This window comes from Mesocricetus auratus, unplaced genomic scaffold (genome assembly GCF_017639785.1).
Source record: "Mesocricetus auratus isolate SY011 unplaced genomic scaffold, BCM_Maur_2.0 Super-Scaffold_4256, whole genome shotgun sequence".
NCBI lineage: Eukaryota > Metazoa > Chordata > Mammalia > Rodentia > Cricetidae > Mesocricetus > Mesocricetus auratus.
The window spans coordinates 63830974-63854777 of record NW_024429182.1 but is presented as its reverse complement, the minus strand read 5'-3'; the positions used below and the strand labels follow the sequence as shown (position 1 = coordinate 63854777).

The 23804-nt window shown below is 47.5% G+C and overlaps 1 protein-coding gene across 3 annotated transcripts in view; it reads left to right on the top strand.

Annotated features, from left to right (window-relative positions):
- Ptpre (protein tyrosine phosphatase receptor type E) overlaps window positions 1-23397 on the top strand; it is a 139894-nt gene extending 116497 nt beyond the window's left edge. For all 3 annotated transcript variants that reach the window (XM_040752549.1, XM_040752555.1, XM_040752561.1), the window contains 14 exons: window positions 528-604; window positions 1281-1317; window positions 2396-2493; window positions 4970-5089; window positions 6554-6717; window positions 7310-7445; window positions 8043-8192; window positions 8514-8607; window positions 10015-10091; window positions 11258-11392; window positions 15304-15429; window positions 16158-16324; window positions 18616-18751; window positions 20353-23397. In XM_040752549.1, coding sequence (XP_040608483.1) covers window positions 528-604; window positions 1281-1317; window positions 2396-2493; window positions 4970-5089; window positions 6554-6717; window positions 7310-7445; window positions 8043-8192; window positions 8514-8607; window positions 10015-10091; window positions 11258-11392; window positions 15304-15429; window positions 16158-16324; window positions 18616-18751; window positions 20353-20427 — 1592 coding nt within the window. In that variant the 3' untranslated portion in view covers window positions 20428-23397. The remainder of the gene's footprint in view (window positions 1-527; window positions 605-1280; window positions 1318-2395; window positions 2494-4969; window positions 5090-6553; window positions 6718-7309; window positions 7446-8042; window positions 8193-8513; window positions 8608-10014; window positions 10092-11257; window positions 11393-15303; window positions 15430-16157; window positions 16325-18615; window positions 18752-20352) is intronic.
- Window positions 23398-23804: the final 407 nt, after the last annotated feature.

The window sequence follows — 23804 nt, the reverse complement described above, 5'->3', positions numbered from 1 at the left end:
CCTCAACACATATCACGTGTATGCAACACACAACACCACAAATACACACACACACACACACACACACACACACACACACACACACACATACCTGGCTGCCCTCCTACACTGGAAAACACCCTGTTGAGCCAGATACACTCTCCTTAGTCAATGGTCCAACATGTACGAGCCCAATTTCCTTCCAGCACTGGAGTAGATGGTGAAGAATGGGAGCTGGAGTTCAGTCCCGCATGTCTTCTAGAAGGCCTGAACAAAAAGACCTAGGTCTTCATCCCAAGGTCCAGATATGTGCCCCTCAGTTGTTAACCTTTGGACCCATTGTGAGAACATGGTCACTTCACTACCTGCTCTTCTGCCTGTGTGATCATGGGGTCACCTCTCCTCCTCCCTCCCCTGGCAGGGGCACCCCACCCTGACCTCAAGGGGAGAAATGGTTATGTCCTTCAAGTGATTGACACTTAGATAAAAGATACCCCATGTCATTGTATCTCCTTGTCCTAACACCACGGGATTGTTTGTTTTCCCAGATGATCATTCCAGAGTAATTTTGAGTCAAGTGGATGGAATCCCCTGCTCTGACTACATTAACGCTTCCTACATAGATGTAAGTTGACTGATTTCCTTTTCCCTAGTCTGACATAAAGTTGAGGCTGGGTATTCAGGGCCTGGGGCTGAACTGTGATGTGTGGGTATCTTCCTCACTGACCATGAGTATGTGTGTGGGGTCACCACCCCTCAAGCAGTTTGGTCACACTGAGAGCATGAGGATATCACACTTTCCCAGCTTGTATCTTCACCATAAGTCACAAAGATAACAGATCCTGGGGGGTAATGACCACAGTAGACACTGAAAGTATTCAGTCCAGTTCCTTATGGTGTTGACAAACTAGAACCAGCCAGATGCCTCTGACTAGACAAACCACAGTAGGCCACAGAATTAATTTAGATTTCTTTGAAATAACATTTAAGGTTTTAAATTTCTTACTTAAAATATAAAGACATAAAAGGATTTTGTATGCAAGAAGTACATGAGCCCAATTAGAAATATAAATGTGTATGCCTGCTTGTGTGTATGTAGGAAAACAAACAAACAAAAGACAATAGGCCATAAGAAAATAGTACCTGTTGTCTCTGGGGTTGCTGACGGGTTTTGTTTTTGTATTACTCTTTCCTGTTGTCAACATTCTGTGGGGGTGAATCTCCCCTCCCCTTCTGTGAACAAAGTGGTCCCCTGGGCAAAGATACTCCTGGATAATTACAAGTCTGACTTCATTTTCTAGGGCTACAAAGAAAAGAACAAATTCATAGCAGCTCAAGGTAAGCAAGCTTTCGATTTAGTTCATGTCCGTGCAGTATTTTTATAAAGTCATCGGATTATCTAACTGCCAACAATAGCAACCAACAATTCACACTGGTTTTCTGGGGGTGTGCACCCTGTGTCACTGTGTCAGACACCCACACTCTGTGCCTCTGTGGCTTCACAGCACACACAAGGGGCCTCTGCTTGCCCTCCTGCCTCCTCAAGGCTCACACTCAGGAGATAACTTTGACTTCCCTCAGCTGTCTTAGCTCCGAGGCTCCTACTTTGCTGGGAGGATGTGTTGGAGGGGCTTTTAGCTCAAGGTCATAGCCAGCATGGCTCAGCCACAGAATCATGTCCTTACCCTTGGACCTAGTCCCCACCCTGTGCTTAGAGAACCTGCTGGAGGCTGTCTTTCCAGGAGGGTTCAGCAATTCCCCAGGAATCAGTGAAGCTGAAACTAGATTTCCCTTCCCCTCCTCTTAGGTCCGATTCCCTAGAAAAAGAAGCACTCGTTACTCTCGGGACTGTGCCCTCTGTAAATGAGAGAAAATCTGTCAAATGTTGATGGAAACGTAAAAAGGGTCTTGCCAAGGAGGATTTCTTTCTCCCCCTGCCCCCGCCTCCTGAGCACAGAACTCTTAGCCTCGGGATCGAAAAATAGTTGTTATACCCCTAGGCACTGTGTCATATTCAGACAGGAAGTGGGCAAAGGGCAGAGGAGTTTCTTCTTTTTCCTGCTCTCTCTATCCCTCTCCTTCCCTGCCTCCTCAAGCACACAAACTCACTCACATTCACACACATTTGCCTTCCCATTCGTCTGGAGGGGCCTGTGACTCTGGGGCACTCAAGTGTGTGTGGTAGCCTAGATCCCAGCTACTATGACAAGCAGAGCAGAGATGACCCTCAAACATGCTCCCGTGCTCCCCCTTTACTGCCTGGGAGTCAACATAGCTACCCAGACTCTGGCTGGCTCCACTGCAAGCTTCCAGGTTGCAGGGCCTGTCTTGTGCCTGGGGAAGGTATGAGCCTTCCATGGATTCATGGGGTGAGCTGAGATGGCTCCTCCACGCTGACCCTCCCTTCTATACTCAGGCCCTAAACAGGAGACAGTGAATGACTTCTGGAGGATGGTCTGGGAACAGAAGTCAGCCACCATCGTCATGTTGACGAACCTGAAGGAGAGGAAGGAGGTAAGCTCCCCTGCACTGACCCTGAAGCCTGGCCCTCACCAGGGAGGTCCTGACCACTTTCTCTGCCTGGGCACCTCTTTCCTATCAGTGGGGCACACACAGCATTCAGGCCTTCCAGAGCCCTATCTTGAAGTTTCTTCTCCACATTTCCATACATTACTGTCCTGCTCCAACATAAGGAATCATAGTTTCCCTTCTTTGTCTGAGGATCATCTGGGCCACCCGTAGCTCTAACCCCAGTGGAGAGAGGGACAGACATTAGAGTGAAAGGTGCTGGTGTGTGTCACATGTGGTGGGCCTGGTTGCCATGAACACCATTGCCTAGGCCTTTCCTAGGCTAGAGAGATGGTCTCCAACAACAGGCTCATGGGAGGCATGTGTGTGCACCTGAGTTCAAAGCATCAGCTAAGAATGAGAGGTGCAGTTGCCCTGACTCCTATCAAAGAGACCCTGGTAGCGTCTGCTGAGCCTCTGCCTCCATCACCAGTGCCAGGAACTGGCTCAGATACAGACAGGCTGGAAGGGAGGGAGAGCAGCAGAGCCCTGGGAGATCTGAAGGCCTGCCGGATGTGTTGTTGGTGCAGAACTCTTTTTCCAAGTGAAAGGGGAATTGGAAGCCTGAGGGAAGCTTCCTCAGCTGCGGAGACCCAACTAGTAGACTGTGCTTCTAGCATGTTCCAGCATGAAGGCCCAGCTTGGCAGAAGGTGTCTGCCTGCTGGGCTCCCACCCAAGACTCGCTGCACAGGTGGCACTAACCCAGTGCTCACAGTGTCCCATGTGCTGAGGACACGGGCAGGGCCTACAGGGTTTGGACAGAACACCCAGCCTTGGGGTACACAAGAGAGCAAGGATGAGACCCACGTAATGGGCAGCAGAACACCCCAGGGCACCTCACTAGTGGGCTCCATGCCCAGCAGCACAAGAAAAAGCCTGCAGTGTCAATTTCTAGTTTTCGTATCCATCAGGAGGAAAACAGTGGGGACAGAGTGGGGATTGCTGCTTCTTGCTCACTTCATGACTCCGACCCTTGTTGTCCTTCGTCACCGATGGAAGAGTGACAGGAGGGAAAGGGAGCTCTCACCATAGGTTTCCTGCCCTGTGGGGAGGGACCTCCATTCCGTAAACAGGGAGACTGACCCTCATCGGATCCCTCGCATCTCTGTAACCCACTGCCCACAGAGACCAGGTGTTCCGAGGGCCGCTTCTCCAAGAGGCCACCATTGTAGCCCCAAGCAGAGGCAGAGGACCTCTGTACCCCGTGTCGTGGTGGTGCCATTCATCTCAGTCTCCCCGAGAGCCTCCTACTGTATTTTTCTGACCTTGTGACTCGGGGCCGCCTGTTGGTTCTCTCAGTTTCCTACTACCTCAGATGGAGCCATTTCTCAAGAGAGTTCCTTTTCCCTTGGTGGCTTTAGTTGTGGTCTCCAGAGTGTCCTCATCCGGGACAGTTCATTGCAAAACCCAGCAGCTGGTGTCTTGTGACCCGAGTGAACCCTGATGGTAGGGCAGTCAAGACTCCCTGGGGTCTGAGACCCCTATTCCGTTGTAGGAGCCTTTCAGGGATGAATTGCTTGAGAGTCCTCAGACCCCCAGGGGGACCAAGACTCAACTAAACCTTTAAGTGTCACTACAGGCCATGTTCAGTGTCCTGTGGCTATAGGCCAGCCTAGGTCAGGAGATGGGGAGGGGTGATGTTTGTCCCATAGTGTTGTGACAAGGATGCTGGTCTCCATGGTGCCACATACCTTCTACTTTGGGATCATTTGGGTCCTGGAGAATAGGCCAGTTTGCTGTGCCATTCACTGGCCATTTCTAGGACAAGCTGAGAGGTGAATAGAAAACTTGCTAAATTTTAGAGATTTCTCCAAGGAAGATTGTGCAGCTCTTTCCCCTCTGGGGTGGTCCCCATTGGTTTCTATGCCATGCTGATGGATGGCTTACTGCCTGCTAGGGGCTTGTCTCAGGTAAAGAACTGCCTCTGTGGCCAGGAGCACCAAATAGTCTCCCATGTTAGCGTGACCTTGTGAATGGCATGCAGGGTGTCAAGCATTAGTGGTCTGACCGGAAGGAAACTGAGTGCTGGGCCCTAGGGAAATGCCTAAGGAGGGCATTCTGGGAGTATGGGGGGCAAGGCTCACTCCAGCCAGAGGGTGATTGGGGTCGGGCTCCCTGGCTCTGAAGGAGCAGGTTTAGCATGGACAGGCGTGGCTAGAGTAATAGGATGCTAGGGATAAGGCAGTGAGCAACTGGGATGTTACTTGTCCAACCCCAAACACTCTGGCTGGCTCATAGTCACATTTGTCACTTGTGAGTCTTTGCTTTCCCCCTTTATAAAAGACACACGCTTGCAGGATCATCCTCCCAGCTCCTGGGGAGCTGACTGCTGACCTGGGTCACTCGACCTTTAGCCAATGGTGGGAGGACATGTCGTCTTAGACTGTGTCTTGATTCTTTTCCTTCAATTGCTCCTCACAGGAGAAGTGCTACCAGTACTGGCCAGACCAGGGCTGCTGGACCTATGGGAACATCCGGGTGTGTGTGGAGGATTGTGTCGTTCTGGTAGACTACACCATCCGCAAGTTCTGCATCCACCCGGTACGCATGAAGGTCTCTTGTTGGCTTCTTGGGAGCTAGGTTGGGGGCTTTGCAGAGGGGAGAGCTGCCCTGCCTCGCCCTACTCCCAGCATGGCAGGAACTCTCGCTAAGACTGCAGGATTGGAGCATGTGACAGACTGGGACACACTTAGTGGACCAAGGATCTAAATCTATAGGGTGCTGGGCTCCTGGACTCCCAGCAACTGTACTAGGCCTCCCTAGGAGGTGGTGAGACAGCCAGAGAGTAGGGGACTCAGTGGGGGGCCTTTCCCACTGCACCAGGCAGGCACTATGCCACCAAGCTATACTCAGAGTCCAGTATGATGTTTTTTACAACCTAACATTTTGAAACAAGACTGTTTGTCCGTTTGTGGTCCAGGCTGGCCTCAGGTGTGCAGAGATCCATCTGCCTCTGCTTCCCAAGTGATGGGATTAAAGATGTGAGCCACCATGTCCAGTGACAGGATTGTTTTATGATGCTATCAAAATTATCTTCAGAATCCCCCCATGTTTTCATGTTTTTCAAGACAGCCTTCAATAAAAATGCCTGTGAACAAAACAAGGAGGATGAAATGAAGGCTTCAGGGATAGGCCATTTTATCAGGAACAAATGCAGAGCAATTCTGTGATTAGGTTGCAAAATCTGAAGAGAAATTTCTAGAAGCCACTACAGAAGGTTTTGAAAGGATGGACTGAGGGTGTGGCTCAGTGGTAGAACATGTACCTAGCGTGCTCTGAGTCATCCACAAAATATTATCTCTTGCTGGCCTCTCTCCTAGATACACAGAGTATACGTGCATGCAAACGTGCACGTGCACAGCATCCACACACACTCACACTCTCACACACCCACACTCTCACACACTCACACTCACTCCACTCACACACACTCACCCACACACACCTGCACTCACACCCCCACAAACACACACTCTCACACACCCACACTTACACCCACACTCACACACACACATCACACACACTCACACACACACACCCATACTCACACATGCACAGAGAGTTCTAAACACACTAGTGTTGTCTTCTTCCACCATCAAAGGCTTGGAGAATTTATGAGGGAGGGTCTGAAGGTCTCCAGTGTGTAGGCTAAGCCTCCATCTTTTCTTCCCACACTGACTCTTTGAGACTTAAAGAATATGCTAGTGTAAAAAATTTACTTTAAGAAATAATAAAAATTGAAAGAAAAAGTCTCAGGTCCCCAGGAGTGAGGTGGGACTGTCCAGACAGAGCCAACTGGCTCACCTAGCAGCTGCAGTATCTGACGAGCCTTGGAAATGTGTGACTACACGACTCTGGCCATCCAAGAGCTGTACGTGCTCATCTGTTTCCAGGGTTCTCTGTGTTTGTGGACACTGACCTGGGTGGGCCCCAGCTGTCCTTCAGGAGGAGATGCTGAGTGGTCAGGGTCAGGTGGTCCCACTTCTCACTTCTTCTCCTATGCAGCAACTCCCCGACACCTGCAAGGCCCCACGGCTGGTCTCACAGCTACACTTCACCAGCTGGCCTGACTTTGGGGTGCCTTTCACCCCCATTGGAATGCTGAAGTTCCTGAAGAAGGTGAAGACGCTCAACCCCTCCCATGCTGGGCCCATTGTGGTCCACTGCAGGTATGTCAGGGAGGGACATGACCTTTGCAGGCAGCCACAATAGGGCGTGGGGGTTGGCTAATGGGACCGTGTTGGGGGAGCAGAGTTAGGGCTGGTGAACATGAAGTTTCACAGCAGCTACCCCACTTGGTCACTTCCCCAGTGATGTCTGAATATAGCTGCAATATGTAAACCTCTTCAAAGCTGGCAGGCCCGGGTTGGTGGCAGGCGTGGGAACTCTGGGCAGGTCCACTGTCTTGCCCTCTGTATTACCTGGTACCCCAAGGATCACTCAGTTCCTATACTAGGACACAACCACAGTGGTCTTAACAAGAAGACAGTGTTTGGGGTAGGAATAGTGAAACACACACACACACACACACACACAGAGGCACGCAAAGGCTTCAGTGGCCCTAGTCCTGAGCTAAATTACTGGGGCTGCAGTGCCCTCTGGTGGCTATATATAGATTTGCTCCTTGTTCTCCCAAGCTGTACCCTACTTAATTTTGCCCTAGGCTGTGTCCTTTGTCCCCAGGTTCAGGCATCTTCCCAGGCTTGTCATTTACTTCAAGGGAATGTGACTTACGAGGTGGCATCTTTCTCCTCCCTGAAGCGCGGGCGTGGGCCGGACAGGCACTTTCATCGTGATTGACGCCATGATGGACATGATACACTCAGAACAGAAGGTGGATGTCTTTGAGTTTGTGTCTAGGATCCGCAATCAGCGCCCTCAGATGGTTCAGACGGATGTGAGTGGCACCTCTTCCTGCCCTGGCCTAAGCATTATAGAGCACTCATGTGCCTTCGACGCATTCCACAGGCCCATTAAAAACATGTTTTTGCTGTGTTTTTTCCTTGTTGCTTTGTTTTTACAGTACCAGACATTGCTCCCAGGTCTGTTATGTGAATTCACTCTACCACTGAGCTGTATTCTCAGCCATCTTTTTACTTCCTGAGACTTGGTCTTCTTGAGCTGCCTGGCCTGGCCATGACTCAGCCTCCTGAATAATTGGAATTTTAGACCTGCACCATCAGGCCCAGCTTATAGGCCTGGTTTTGATAGGCAGGTGGCCATAGGCTATCAGCATGCCCAATGTTAGACCCAGTGTCCCTCCTGTTCTGTCATTACCTCCCACAGAGTCTCAAAAGCCGGTGACCCTAACCTTTTGTATGTTCATATGCCATGGGGAGCAGTTCTAAGAAGCTGGAGCCGCCATGGAGGCAGTGGCCATTACTGTCATCTTATTTTACCCTAGATGACCAGTCTACATGATCATGAACGGACTCTTGTCCTTTAGCCGCTGGGTCCAGGGCAGACTTGAGCAGCATCCCGTGTCTCCCTGCAGGTACAGTACACGTTCATCTACCAAGCTTTACTGGAGTATTACCTCTATGGGGACACAGAGATGGATGTGTCCTCCCTGGAGAGGCACCTGCAGACCCTACATGGCACAGCCACCCATTTTGACAAGATTGGGCTGGAGGAAGAGTTTAGGGTGAGTGCTTCAAGGAATCTTCCACCCCCTAGGAGAGTCCAGGGTGAGTGCAGCTAGGCACCTTCCTTTCCCTGGGGTGGATGGCTGAGGAGCCCGGAAAAATGGCGTCTACTTAAATAAAGCCTTGAGGTTAGAAAGTTAGGAGATGGGACATGGGTGTCGGGTTGTTGGCTTCCAGGAAAGAAGAACAGTGCAAGCTACATGTAGGATCGCTCAGTCTCCCGATGTCAAGGCAACTTCTGGAGATGGAGACAAACTTCTGGGCAGGTCCCCTGCCTTAGGACTGTTATCCTTTGCTCTAACTGAATTCCTTGGCTGCAGAAACTGACCAATGTGCGGATCATGAAGGAGAACATGAGGACAGGCAATCTGCCTGCCAACATGAAGAAGGCCCGTGTCATCCAGATCATCCCATGTAAGGCAGTGGGCATGGAGGCCTAAGGTCACGAACCACCCACCTTTGAATGTCATGCCAGACAGCAAGTGCCTCTGGGTCCAATTCTGGGCACTTGGGAGCTGTGTGCAATGCCAGGAAGAAAGGGATCCTCCTGGTAGCCGCTGGGGAATCTGCACAGAGCCATGTACTTCTCAGGGGTGCCTAGAATATGGCTCAAAGGCAAGGCTCTAGAGCTTTACAGGGAGGGTTCACTGGAACCTAAGAAGCTTGCCTCAATATGACCTATTGCCCGACTAGTGCTCTGGAGCCTGGAGGTACCTCCCCCCCCCATACACACACAGGTGAGAGTAAATAGCATGACCAGGGACATGTGCATGTCAAAGGACTAAATCAGACCAAAAGTGAATTCATCTAAGTCCTTCAAGGAAAAACTAAACAAAACTTGCCTTGGGGACTACACAGCACTGACCTGGGGTAGAGTTAACTCTGGCCTGCCTTTGAGGATTGGGATGACTGAGGCAAAGACCCGTTATAGGCTGGGACCCACATCACCAGGTGAGGGATGAAGAGAAATCTGGGCAAACACAACTAGAGAGACACGTGGGAAGCACTGACTTGAAGAGAAGCCAATACATATCACACACAATGTTTCTTCCTGCCCTCCGTGGAGCTAAGGGTCAGCAACTGCTCACCACCATCGAACGGCGGTAAATAGGCCTTGTCATCATGGTTGTATCTTCTCCAGAAGCAGAGTTCTCGGATGCTAGGCAATCCACCCCCAGCTTCCATCCCTTGGCTCTCTGGCCTCAGTATGTCCCCTGGCAGTCCCAGCTCCTATCTGGTCACCCTCCCTTTGTTCCTAGATGCAGTAATTTTTAATTGGGGTACATATTTCCCTGATTCTTGAAAGATGAAAGGGATAATTGAGTTGTTTTCAGAGCTTCCCCAAACCATGTTATGAGCCTATTTGATAATGAAAACTTCCCTAAAAGTTGGCTTTTTTAAGTTTTGGCCTGTGCCTCAGTTTCTTTTCCTGATGAAATACCCTGATAAAACAATTGAAGCAGAGTTGATTCCGGCTCATGGTTCCAGGGTGCAGTCCACCATGGTGGGGAAGTGTAGGCAGCAGGGGCCTGAAGCAGCTGGTCACATGACCTCCACAGTCAGGAAGCCAAGAGCAATGAGGGCATGCTGCTGCCCAGCCCGCTTTCTCCATTTCACACAGTCTAGAATTCCCTGGTCAGAGAATGACTGCCCACAGTTATGGGGCTTCACATTGATTAATGTAACCAAGGTAACCCACACCATTTGCCCAGAGGCCTGTCTCCTTGTGAGTCTAGACCTTGTCAACTGAACATTAACCTTGACCATCATAGTCTATAAGGCAGGGTCGCATCTACACTAACAGGAAATCCTTCTTTGCAGATGACTTCAACCGGGTGATCCTCTCCATGAAAAGAGGGCAAGAATACACTGACTATATCAACGCATCCTTCATAGACGTATGTATTGTAGCCGTGTGTGTGTGTGTTTGTTGCAACATGTGACTCCCCCTGGTGGGAACATGTGGCCTGGAGTAGGGGCATTGCTTTACACACAATAAGAAGCATCGGCACACCATTTTCTCGGCAGAATTACTCGTTTTTAAAGTAACAAATAGGAGCCAATTGTGTTAGTTCATACATATAATCCCAACACTTGGGAATTAGAGACAGGAATATCAAAGCTAGCCTCAGCTACATAGGGATGTTGAGACCAGCTGGTACTACATGAGATCCTGCTTCAAAAATTCAAAACAAGGGAAAGGTGACTTATCAGCCAAGAACACTTGATGCTCTTGCAGAGGGCCTGAGTTTAGTTTACCGTACCCACATAGGGGCTCATAACCACTGGGACTTCAGTTTCAAGAGAGCTGAAGCTTTTTTGATCTATGCGGGCATCAGGCATGTACATGGTACACATGCATACATGTAGGCAAACACTCATATACATAAAATTAAAAGACAAAGAATCTTTAAAAGACAAAAATCAACCAATAATGAGCTTTGGAACTGGGGCCTCGTCCCGTTGCTGACTAATTGGCTGTCTCCACATGACGTTTAATGGATGGCTTCCCGCATTCACATGTGTGTGATACCAGTTCTATGTGCAGAGCGTGTGTTGGCTCTCGAGGGATGTCTGTGACTTGAGCCCACATAGACTGAGTGATTATCTGTCTAGGGACAAGTTGGGGCTGGTCTCCATGCACAGTGGAATTGGAAGAGAAAGAGGCGAGAAAGAACTTCGCAGCCAACAGCCTATTAGCACTTCTGTCTACACTTGAGGTTACAGATGGGGGTGCTGAAACTGAGAGCCCACACTCTAGCTCCACTCCCAGGCCCTCTGCGTCACCATGATGGGAATCTAGCTGTGACACACAGCCCATTAGAATCAAGGCCACTAAGCACTGTCCTGGTAACCCGGGGCCTTTGATAGCCCTTAGAGATACTCTCAGCTACTGAAGGCAAAATGTGTACGGCACCCTGGTGAAGGGGCAGCTCCTCCTTCAGGGGTGCATCAGTGGGCTTCTGTTCAGGCCATGGAATGTTGGAGTTGCCGACCTCAGCCTAGCGCTGCCCTCAGGACCTGTGGAAGTGGTAGCTCACCCCTAACCTCTGCTTCCCTCAAGGGCTACAGGCAGAAGGACTACTTCATGGCCACACAGGGGCCTCTGGCTCACACTGTTGAGGACTTCTGGAGGATGGTGTGGGAGTGGAAATCACACACAATTGTCATGCTGACTGAGGTGCAGGAACGGGAGCAGGTGAGTAGCCTCTGTGATGGTATGATGCCTCAGCAGTGTGCACTCTATGAACACATGGGTGAGAGCAAGCCAGGAGGATTCGGGAGGGAGGGAGGGAGGCAGGGAGGAAGGGAGGGAGGGAGGGAAGGAGGGAGAGATGGAGGGAGGGGGGATGATTGAGATCTTCCTTCATCTTTGCTTTTGATGGATGGAAGGGTGGTTAGCTGTTAATAGCCTTGGCCTTACATATCTTTACACTTGCCTTGATGTTCCACCATTTTTTTAATGTCAAGGTCACAGGCAGTGAGTGGAAATGGCATTTACTAACTGTTTGCAGACATAAAGGCAGACATTGATCTGTGCCCCTGGTTGTAGTCCTAATGAAGTTAGATGACTTCGGCATTTCCGTTTTCCCAGAGATCCACCTGTGGCCTGATAATGTCACAAACCCAGAAAAATATGCTTTACTAGTACCAAGCTTCTCTCTAAGTGCTACCCTAAGACGGCCCTGAATCTATATTTTGATTTCTTTGCTTTAAAAAACAAAACATGGGTTGGAGAGATGGCTCATTGGTTAAGAGCATTGGCAGCTCTTCCAGATGTCCTGAATTCAATTCCCAGTCATCACACGGAGGCTCACAGCCTTTTATAATGGGATCTGATGCCCTCTTCTGGCATACATGTGTATATACAAATAGAGTACCATATACATAACATAAATAACTCTTTAAAAATGTAAATAACAAAACAACAGCAACATTATTGAGCTATGCTTCACCCAGAAAGCAATCCATTTTTTAAGGGAACAGCTCGGTTAGGGTTTAATATGTTCATATGTTGGGTAAACATATCTTCTGTCTAACTCCAAAGCATGGTCACCACCTGAAAAAGAAAGGGTTCCATGAAGAGTCACCTCCATCCCCCTCGCCCAGCCCCAGACAACCACTGGCCAGTTCCCTGACTCTCCCACCTGGCTCTTCGGGACCCTGCTATAAATGCAGTCACACGGTGTGTGCTCCTTCAGGAGTGGGTCCTCATACGCCATCACGTCATCAAGGCTCATCCACGTGTAGCATAAATCTGGACTTCATCCTTTTCTTTAAGCATTTAACACACATAAACAATGTATTTTGATCATATCTCCCCAATTCCCCTTCCCTCTTCCCGCAGGCACCCCCAGCACAGCCCCTCTCCTCTCCTTTCCTTTTTCTTGTTAACCCACTGAGTCCCCTTGCCTGTTGGAATGTGAACTGCTTTTGTTTGCTTGCTCTTGGATGGGTCTCGAGCCAGTAACTATAGCTGCAGTGAGTTCACAAAAGGAATGACCATGCCGGGTCTAGGGACAGCATTTCATGCTCTCCTCCCCACTTCTGGCTTTTAAGATTCTTTCTGTCCCCACTTCTGTGGTGTTCCTTCCCTGAGCCTGGTGGAGCCCGGATGGGGGCAGGGTTGATACAGATGTCCCATGTAAGGCTGAGGACTCAGCACAGACTTCGTCTTTATGGATAGTATTGTGTCATGTGAATGGTGTACAACTTGCATTGCCCCGTTCACCGGTTGATGGATACTCGTGCTGTTTTCACTTGGGGGCTGTTGGCACACTGCTGCTGTGGGTGTTTGTGTTCCAGTGCTTGTGCAGGAATAATTTTCATGTTTCTCACCTACATACCTATGAGTGAAATCACTTCCTCATAATGTAACTCCGTATCATCAACTTCGATCGTTCAATATTCAGGGTTTTTTTTAATTGCTGGGAGGGGGCGTACGTATGAATGTAGGTGCACACAAAAGCCAGAAGAGGGGCTCAGATCCGCTGGAGCTGGAGTTAGAGGCAAAGGTGAGTTGCCTGAAAAGGGTGTTGAGAACCTTCTGGTCCTCTGAAAAAAAAAACAGTGCCTGCTCTTAGCCTCTGCCCCATCCCCATTTACATTCCTAGTCTCAGTGTTCAACGGCTCTGTGTGTCCACACAACACTGGTGTTTTGTCCTTTTGATTAAAGCTATCCTAGTAGATACATTATTTGTTTTGTTAGGCAGGCATTAAACCAGCTGGACATGGTAGCAATAGGTGTAACCCCAGTGCTTGGAAAGAGGCAGCATGAGGATTAGAGAATTTCTCTTTAGCCTACTTCTGTTGCAACTTTCTATAAAGAATTCCATTATGTGTAATCTGAGATTTTTCTAGATAGAATAGTGACTTGGCTGTTCTTCTGTGCTTGTGTCTGTGACTGTGACTATTTCCTTGTATCTGCTACAAAGATCACACGTCCTGCATCCACTTCTTTAGCCCTTCTTGCATCCCTGACAGTGGACCCAGCTCCATCCTGCTGCTTGATGAACAGTGATGACATGCTTCTTGCTGCCAGTGGTTAGCAGGTGCCAGGTAAACAAAATGTCAGATTGCAAATTGTCCAAGAGTGAGAATTCCCAGTTGCTGTCCAAAGTGGTTTTTCAAGTGAGTATCAGTGATGAATAAGACATATTCATTGGCATGCCTAGTGTTCTGAGAGTGCCTGGAGTTCTCCGGCACCCTGATCCTTGCTAACTGAATGTTAATTTAGCTTTCTGTGGCTTTTATTGGCATTTATCTCATTCCTACAAGGTAGAACATCACCTTACATTTCTATGCATGTCTTCTTTCTTGTATCAAATGCTTTCCATTTAACCTCTATTACTATTTTTCTCACTGCTGGAAAAAAAACAGCTGAAGGAAGGAAGGATTTATTCTGGCTCATGAATTGAAAGAAAATCTATCATGGCAACTGGAGTACAAAGCATCTGGTCTCATGCATCTGTAGTCAGGAAGCAGACAGATGGGCACATGTGAGCCACTCACTTCCCCCTGTTCATTCATTCCAGGATTCCAGTCCACCGAGTGACACCACCTGCTGTCCAAGTGTGTTTTCCTCTGTCAGTTGAATCTCTCTGGAAACACCTCCCAAAAGGCTAGGTGTGTCTCCAAGGTGATTCTAAACCTCATCAAGGTGTCAATCAAGATTGACCATCAGGCATCAGAGCACCTGTCTTTCTGGACTGTTTCCCTTCTTCCTGCTTTAAGAGTTCTTTACATATGGCAGATATTCATCCTGTGCTGGTTTCATGTGGCGAGCATCTTGCGGCAGTCAGCAGCCTCCTCTTTACTCTTTAGATGATGGTTGTTGATGAAGTTGTTGATGGAAAAAAAATGTGACCTTCTTTGGAAGCTGATATTTCTGTCTTTGCCTTAGTGTTCTTCAAAGTAAAAGAATATCCAGGGCCAAGATCAAAATATAGGACAGTGTTGTTTGTTTACTGACCTGATTCTAGGAGAGGCTGCGATGTTCATGTCAACATTGCACAGTGAGTCAGAGATTTCATCTTTTTCCAGTTTCACTGTAGTCAGACTTTCTTTGGGACTGCCAGCTCCCCAGTAACGACACAGAGACCTATTATTTATTAAGTATGAAAGCTTGGCCTTAGCTTATGCTTTTTCATAACTAGCTCTTACAACTTAAATTAACCTGTTTCTATTAATCTACATTCTGTCAGGTAGCTCAGTTACCTCTTCTCTGTACTGTATGTTCAACTAATTCAGTGTCTCGATAGTGTCCCTCACGTACCTAGGTTCATCCGGAGTTCCTCTTTCTGCACGGAAGTCCCGCCTATTCTCACCTGCCTGGCTATTGACCATTCAGCTCCTTATTAAACCAATCAAAGTGACACATCTTCACACAGTGTAAACAAGTAATTCGCAACATTCCACCCACTGAATAAATCTTCTGTTCTCTCCCATATCAAAGTTCCATATGTCAGTGTCTTTCCATACCTGTTCTCTGCTCATGGGCAACAGACACTAATGAAATTCCGATCCACATAAGATTTTCTAGTCACATGAAATGACCCAACATCAATTCTGCACCTTAAGTAGTAATAACAAAACATTTTGTCCCCCTAGGATAAATGCTACCAATATTGGCCAACAGAGGGCTCGGTGACTCATGGAGATATAACTATAGAAATAAAGAGTGACACCCTGTCTGAAGCCATCAGCATACGAGACTTCCTGGTTACTTTTAAACAGGTATTATGGCTGTGATTCCCCAAATTCTAGTGGACCTTAGAAAGCCCCATCTCTTGGTATATGTTTACTGCTGTATCAGGGTGGGCCTGGTGCCTGTCACCACCTACCTGTTTCTAAGTCTCAGGGAACCACAAGGGGGCAGGAGAGCATCCAGTAGTAGGTGTTCTATGAAATTGTGCCTTCTATGGCAGCTTGCCTCCTGTTGGAGGATGTATGATGACGAAGACTTTAGCTGGGGATGGAATAACAAAGGACCCGAAGGAAGGTAGAGAGGCCTCCCAGGCCCCCTCCAGAACCTCTCAGTGTCCCTGTCCACACTGGAACTTAAACCCTGATCACACAAAGTCTAGGCTGTCTGGTAGAAGAGTTCACAAGCTGTACTCAATTCTGAACTGAGACAATCAGGAAAGCTGGACTGGTGCAAATACTTGTTCCCTAGGGGCCAGTGGTGGACTGCCTGAACCACTGGGCTTGCCTCCAGCCCTTGATGGGAACTCAGAGCCTAACTTCCCAAGAATTGTGAGCCTAATCTTTGAATGAAGCCACCAAGGACCCTGAAAGGGCTGGGCTGAGTCTGGTGGGGATCTAGAAGGAAACATAGTCACTGCTAGACAGGCCCCTGGACTGCATGGGTGGGGCTTTGAGACCCAGGAGGACTCATGGACAGGCAGGCAGATCCCTGGCAGGATGTGGGACAGCTTTCACTGAGACGTCTCTCCTATCTGTAGCCCCTGGCCCGCCAAGAAGAGCAGATCCGCTTGGTGAGACAATTCCATTTCCATGGCTGGCCCGAGGTTGGAATCCCAGCTGAGGGCAAAGGCATGATCGACCTCATTGCAGCAGTACAGAAGCAGCAGCAGCAGACAGGCAACCACCCCATCACCGTGCACTGCAGGTGAACTGCCCCTCCCCCATGGGTGCCCTGTCCTGGCTGGGCAACAAAAACGGTCCATAAGTTTCTAGAGACCTACTCTGCAACTAGGGGGAGCTGGATAGCTGCTTTCAGGGGATTGCTTCCCTAGTCTGAGTCACCCTCTCTCTCTCTCTCTCTCTCTCTCTCTCTCTCTCTCTCTCTCTCTCTCTCTCTCTCTCTCTCTCTCTCTCTCACACACACACACATAACTTCACAGATGTGCACAAAGGCCACTTCGTTACACAGGCACAACACACATCCTGGGAGGAGTCAGAATGGTTACAGGGTACTATTTCCTGTTGAAGTCACACAAACTTCCCAGGAAAAGCCCTCAGGTACCCTTCTGGACTTCAGCTAACCTGTGTTAACTCTGACACACAGCTCTGGCTCTGGCTGCCCCATCCCTATTGTCCACCTTCTCTCCTGCCTTGGAAAACATTCAATGCAGATGACTGAAAGCACAGGATGGAATATTATGACACCATGAGCAGGTCCACCTTGGTATCTGTGTGTGTATGATCACGAGGTTACATAAATGTAACCCATGAAGGTCAGAGGTCAAGCCCAGGCGCCCCTTCTCAGGTGTGAACTACCTTCACTTGGGTTTGTATTTGCTTATTAAGCTCTGTTGGTTAGCCTGGGAGCCCCAGGACATGCTCAGTTTTTTTTTTCTGTAGTATCTGGGTGTTGAACTCAAGGTCTCACGCTTGCACAAGTACTTTTCTGACTGAATCATCTCCCAGCCGCCAGTGTTGAATCTCTAAGGTTCCAACACTCACATAGCCGTAGTCAAGCTCCTGATGTCCCTAGAGACAGCAACTGCCCAGGCCCATGGCACACAACAAATGGGGAAAGAGTGAATGTATGACAGATCCATAGCTCCCCCGTGTCCCTGTGTCCCTGGTTGGGCAGGTCCTGCCAGCACTGTGCCACCTACTGCAGTGATCTTGGCCACACCTGCAAAGCCCTGGCAAGAAGCAGTTTAGGAAGCTTTTATTTTGGGGGTGATTCTCAATAGCTGTTGGAGCTGTGATTGTTTCATTCCCTGGAGATTTGACTCATGCTTTAGGACACGCTTTATTTCCATTCATTACCCTTGATGTCCAAAGAGCCCCTGTTTAATGAGAGAGATGGCCACTCTCCCTGTGTGGATAACCCACCTAGTGTGCTCCATGCCTGGCCAGCCAGTGGCCCTCATGCCTCAGTTTTCAGTCCCAGGATCCTTTCCAGAAGCTCCCTGAGAAGGAGCTAGAAATGAGTCCCTTTGCTCTGCAATGCTGGAGATAAGTTCTGCAAGCCCAGGACAGCAGATGGCAGCCATGTGGACCACAGCAGCTGGTCTTGAACGTCAGAGCAGGCCCACACTTGTGGAGATTCCAAGAGACCCAGGGCAGCCATGCCCCTCCAGAAGATACTAGAAAAGGTTGACCTGGTGCTTCCTTTAGCCTCTCCTAGACCTTTTCTGAGAGGCCTGGCTCATTAGGCCAAGTGCCATCTTCTGGGGAGCCCACGATTCCTAGCAGAGAGCTTCCTATCATGGCATCCCTGAAACATCACCTTTAGGTGTCAGTGTTCCAGAGTCCAGGCCTTGTACCTAAAAGAAAAAGTTTGCATTTCTACTTCATCCTAGGCAATGCTGATCTGACAGTCGGCAGACCATACTTTTTGTAAGCACCACTTAAAAGCCTCCAAGTTGTCCTCATCCATTTTAGGTGCTGCCTGACTACTATGCTTAGGGAAGCAAGCGGGGCACTGTTTGCTGGATCTTGCTGTCTTATGTATATAAGCTATTCTTTAAGCTGCAGTCAAGGGGCTTGGAAGATGGCTCAGTCAATTAGTGTTTTGCTGCACGATCCTTTAGTCACATAAAAAGTCTTGTAAAGTGGTGCACATCTGTCATCTTCAGTGCTAGTGAGGCCCAGACAAGTCAATGTGACCAGCCAGCCAAGCCAAGCCAGTGAGCTCTAGGTTCATTGAAAGAACTTGTCTAAAAAGAAGGTGGAAAACTGTAGAGTAAGACAACAAGCATACATCTCTGACCTCTGCGCGCGCACGCGCGCGCACACACACACACACACACGCACACGCACACGCATGCACGCACAAACACACACACAGTATCAAACACAAAGATGCAGTCAGATGTGGGTGCCTTTCGGCGACTGATGCTCTGCTCTAAACCTAGGGGTGGGGTGGGGTGGTGGTAAATACCCATGTCTCTTCCCCACGCTTACTCTTTTGCTTTGCCTTCACTATGCTCGTTCGCTCCACAGTGCGGGAGCAGGGCGGACAGGTACATTCATAGCACTCAGCAACATTTTGGAACGAGTGAAAGCTGAGGGACTCCTAGATGTGTTTCAAGCTGTGAAGAGCTTAAGACTTCAGAGACCACACATGGTGCAAACCCTGGTAAGAATCTGAATGATCTGATGTTCCAGAAGAGTCGAGAATTGTTTCATGTATTTGATGTCGGTTTCATTAAAGGGAAGCCCGCTGTAAGGGAGGGGCAGAAGGGTTCATTTCCCAGAGTGTCTGACCCAACTGCAGCCTTTCACAGTAAACCACCCCACCATCGGTCTTAGGGGAAGGTTTTCCCAGTAAGACTCAAGAGGAGGAGCTCATGCACAGATTTTATTTTGTTACAGAGTTCAAAAGCAGCCCTGAAGTTCAAAGCACCGCTGCTTATTTTCCTGGTTCCACTGTTACATTTAGTCTGTTTGCCTTTGGAAGGTCTCACTCAACTTCAAGGCCCATCTGAGGGTCTTGCCCCGGGGGTGGGGGTGGGGTGGGAGGACTGGGCCTCCTAACATCCAATTGCTCTGCATATTCTCTTTCATTACCAGGTGCACACTTCCTGGGTAGAGGGAGACTCTGCACTAAATTCAGACATGCTTTCTGCTGAAGGAGCAAGTGCAGGGTTAAAGGCTGTTCTCTTCGCTTCCCAGAGCCTCCCCATTAGGCCTTCTCTCCCACCCACTCATTCTCCATGCTGACCACTCTTGACAGCTTGGCCCTTGTGCAAAGATAGATGCTGTGGTGGTGATAACAGAAAGGCCCCACGTGAACCTAAGACATCTAGTCTTGAAATTTTGAAGGAAATGTATAGTGATATAAAACCATGTGATTTTCATTTACTTACCAGTTATAAATTAGGCACTGTGAACTTTATTTTTCAATGCTTAAACTGTTTTTTTTTCCCACCTCAGAAATAGTTTTCATCCAGCTATGGTGGCATATACCTATAATCCCAACACTTGGGTAGGAAGATTAAGAGTTTGGGGTCATTCTCAACTACAGTGTGAGTTCAGGCTAGACTGAGCAACATGACACTCTGTCTCAAAACAACAAACATGTATTAAACACACACACACACACACACACACACACACACACACACACACTTGTTTCCTGGCCTTGGGGGATAGGATAAAGCAATTGTCTTGAAAACATAAGGACCTGAGTTTCATTCCCCAAAACCCACAGTAAATTAAAAAAAAAAAAAAAAAGATGGGCATGGTGGCATATACTTGTAATCCCACAGCTGGGAGGTAGAGGTCTTGGGGTTCACAGGCAGCCAGCCTAACCTACTTGGCAGTGAGAGACCCTGTCTCAAAACCCATGTGGACAGTACCTGAGGAAGGACACCTGAGTTAACTTCTGGTCTCCACATGCGAGCAAACACATGTGTGCCTGCGCACACACACAAATACACACAGAGATGTCCACACATATACACAAAATATTTTCCAATGTCAATATGAAAAGTAGAGATGTTTTCCTAAGATCACTCTGAAAATACAGAAGGAAACTGAAAATTCATGCTTTCCACATAGAAAAACAGCTTGGTTTAGAACATGTCTTGTGCTTAAAAGCTATGTCACATAACAGAAGCTGATGTGTGGGTAGGAACCACAGACTTTGGTGTATCAACAGACTGACTGACATCTTCTGATTAAATGCATCAAGGATGTGTGAAGCAGCTTATCAATATACTCTTGTTCTCTTTTCAGGAGCAATATGAATTCTGCTACAAAGTGGTACAAGATTTTATCGATATATTTTCTGATTATGCTAATTTCAAATGAAGATTCCTGCCTTAAAATAGTTTTTAATTTAATGGTCAGTATATTTTGTAAAAAATGTTAATTTATTTCCTAGTGGACATTAATATCCTTCCTAATTCCTTTGTATATATTATTATCTTCTAAAGGTTACCTGCTATAAGGGTATTAAGTCTTAAATGCCCTTTTTAAAACTTGGAATAATGTGTTAAGGTCCAATACTATCTGGAAAGATATATATTTCTCTAATATCAGTCAATATCTTAATTCTGTAGATTCACATTATGTGATGTCACATGTCATGTATCTGTAATTGTAGTTTTTAATATGTCAAATGTGTTTGTGAAAGACACTAAACATGAAGCCCCTTGTGGAGAAGAAAACAGTTGAGGACTCAGAATTGGGAAACATTTATTCTCCCTACCAACTGTGGCAACCATCCAGGGCATCAGGGTGTGGCAAACAGTACATGTGGGGGCTTCTGTAAAGTCCTAGGTCTCAGCCATGTGGTTCATCTTTACAATTAAAAGAGCAAAGAAAGAGCCAGGCATGGCAGTGCATACCTGTGTTTCTAGCACATGAGGATTGCCTTCAGGTCCAGGCCTGCTTGGGCTACAGTAAGACTGTCTCATTTACATATACATATATATATATACATATATATATATATGTATATATTCAGATCTTGCAACCTGAATCTAGGTCTCAGATCCACAAGGGTAGATGGTGACTTTCCAGTGAATTTTTTAAAGGCATTTACTTATGAAAGGCTGTGTCTTTACCACTATAGACTTGATGAGAAGAGATGCTGGTCCCAGGTCATCTATTCTTACAGACTTCCAGTAGCCTCACACTAGCCATCAGAGCTATGTTCCTGGGGAACGACTTGCTGTCCATCTGACTGTGTGCTTGGCTCAGAACCCAGCCAAGCTCATTTCCAATGTCCCTCCTACTGACCCAGATGCCTGTACTGACCTTAACTGAGTCTACAGTCTCTGTTCAAAACTACTTCCTTTCCTTCCTCATTGAAATGAAGTGTCTTACACACACACACACCACACACACACACACACACACACACACACACACACGTGAGCACACAGATAGATACAGTAGGATGACCACAAGCAATTGCACTGTAAACCTCCTGTCAGGCATTTGTTATGTCAAGATTTTCTTTGTAAAAAGTTAGGATGGTTTATAAGAAATCTTAAAATCTAGATTTGTACAGTTTTTTAAACATCCTGCTCCTTGGTGTTTAATTTTTAAAAAATGAGAGAGGGAGAGGGAGAGGGAGAGGGAGAGAGAGAGAGAGAGAGAGAGAGAGAGAGAGAGAGAGAGAGAGAGAGAGAGAGAGAGAGAGAGAGAGAGAGAATTGAATTCTAACTTACCTTTGGGTGAAAATACTGCTGAGGCCTCTGAACCCAGGTGGCAGTGATGGTTACACTGCCAGAGAGTAGGTTAGGGAAGGATGGGGGGTGGGGGCAGGGTGAATGTAAAAACATTGATTTCAATATGATCTTCCTACAGCATTTAGGTACCTAGCAAATGAGCACAATGTTAAAAAAAAAAAAAGACATCTGGTCTAACTCATCGAAGGCTTTGAACGTATGCAGTCTGGGTATTTTTTAAGAGATATACAAATATAAAGGCCTTATTTGCCATCTCCATGGAGGACTGATCATGTCTGCCTATTTGCACTGTTTGTCCTTGTTTGTTTATAGTGTGTAAGGGGACAACCCCAGGGTCAGTCACTGCCTCCTACAGGTGAACAAGTCACAAAGCTTCTCTCACATCCCAGAGCTCTGAGTTCAATCCAGAGGCACGAAAAAGCAGAGAGGGGTTTCTGTCATCATCACCGGCTGCACCCAGGGTTGGTTCTTCACTGAGCAGGACCTCCCCTTCTCTATGCAGTAGTGGAACACAGGCAGAAGATGAAAGAATGAACTTTCCTTAGCCAGTGATTTCATTTGTCTCATATTAAACCTCAAGCCCAATGCCTTTCTTTGATTTAAGCATGACAAAGGGCTTCCACTCCGTACCCCAAGCCCACTAGAATGAAGGTGACCTCACACTGGTCCCATGCCAAAGTTCAGCCATGCACCTTGGCACCCCAACTTAGTTGCTTAGAATCCCAGGCATCTCTTGTATCAAGAAATGCCTTTCGGGTAGACCTTTTCAGGATGTCTAGAAAAAATATTCTATTTGTGTTTTTTCTTCATCTCGGGGCTGCCCCAGGCTCCCCTGTAGGAGCCCCACTTGTTTCTAAAAAGCTTGTCTCATTCCAGAAATAGAAGCTACCCTCCTGTGGACACATTTGGGGTAGTAGTTGTCTTTCTTTGAAGGGGCCGACCCCTCCAGTCTCTTGGCTAATGCCACAGCCAAATTCAGCTTCCCTAAGACAGAGACTCAGTATGCAAGAGGCATCCTACGTGGTGCCTCAGCATCTGAGTTACCTGGCATGTCCTTCTCTCCTTCCTTCAAAGGTCCAGTATACACCAGTGAACAGCCTGGCACCTACAACATTCTTCTCATTTCTGTGTTGCATGCAGCTGTGTTCAAATGCCAAATAGCAATCAGAGCTGAGTGTTCTGATCAGGTGTGTTCCTTGGTCACTGTGTGACTTGCTTTATTCTTTCCATGTGCTAGATGAACGAGGAATGCACACCTGTGTTTTCCAAGGTATTTTTTATGTGTTTTTAAAACTTTTTAAAAATGAGCCTGATACCTGTGTTTCAGAATTTGGAGACATGGCCATGTTGTTGGGTTTTTTCATGTATATTTACTGATATATATTTGTTTGTAACCAAGCCATGTTTAATTTATGTGCAATCTTCATATGTGTATGCATCATGGTTCCAACTCTCATATTTTCTTTGATTACATTTACCATTTGATCTTGCCTATAACACCAGTGAATGTCACTGAATTTTGGGACATGGAAACCGCAAGATCAAGAACATCCTGATGCAAGAATAAACCTCTGAAAACTAAGCTGTACCTGTGCTGCTGTCTTCTTATTTCTCAACTTCGTTCTCCAGCCTGAAGTCTAAGTCTTTTTAGACAAGGCATGCACTGGGGGCTGGGAGTGCAGCTCTGTGGCCAAGCACTTACTTAGCATGTGTGAGGCCCCAGCACCAAAGATGTGCATTTAGCATACAAAGACAATTTAGTCTTATTTTTAAGTGTGTGTGTGTGTATGTGTATGCAGGTGCATTTGAGTACACAAGACATTACAGGTACAGATACACAGTAATAGAAAAGTAGCTAATGCAGCAATTGGCTGCTGGAACATATTGGATGTGACAGACCCAACCATGTTGATTAGGGGAGGATTGTGGAAGCATTTAGAATTTGGGGCTGAAAAAAAAACCATTGAGTGGTCAGAGCTCAGTGAGCTG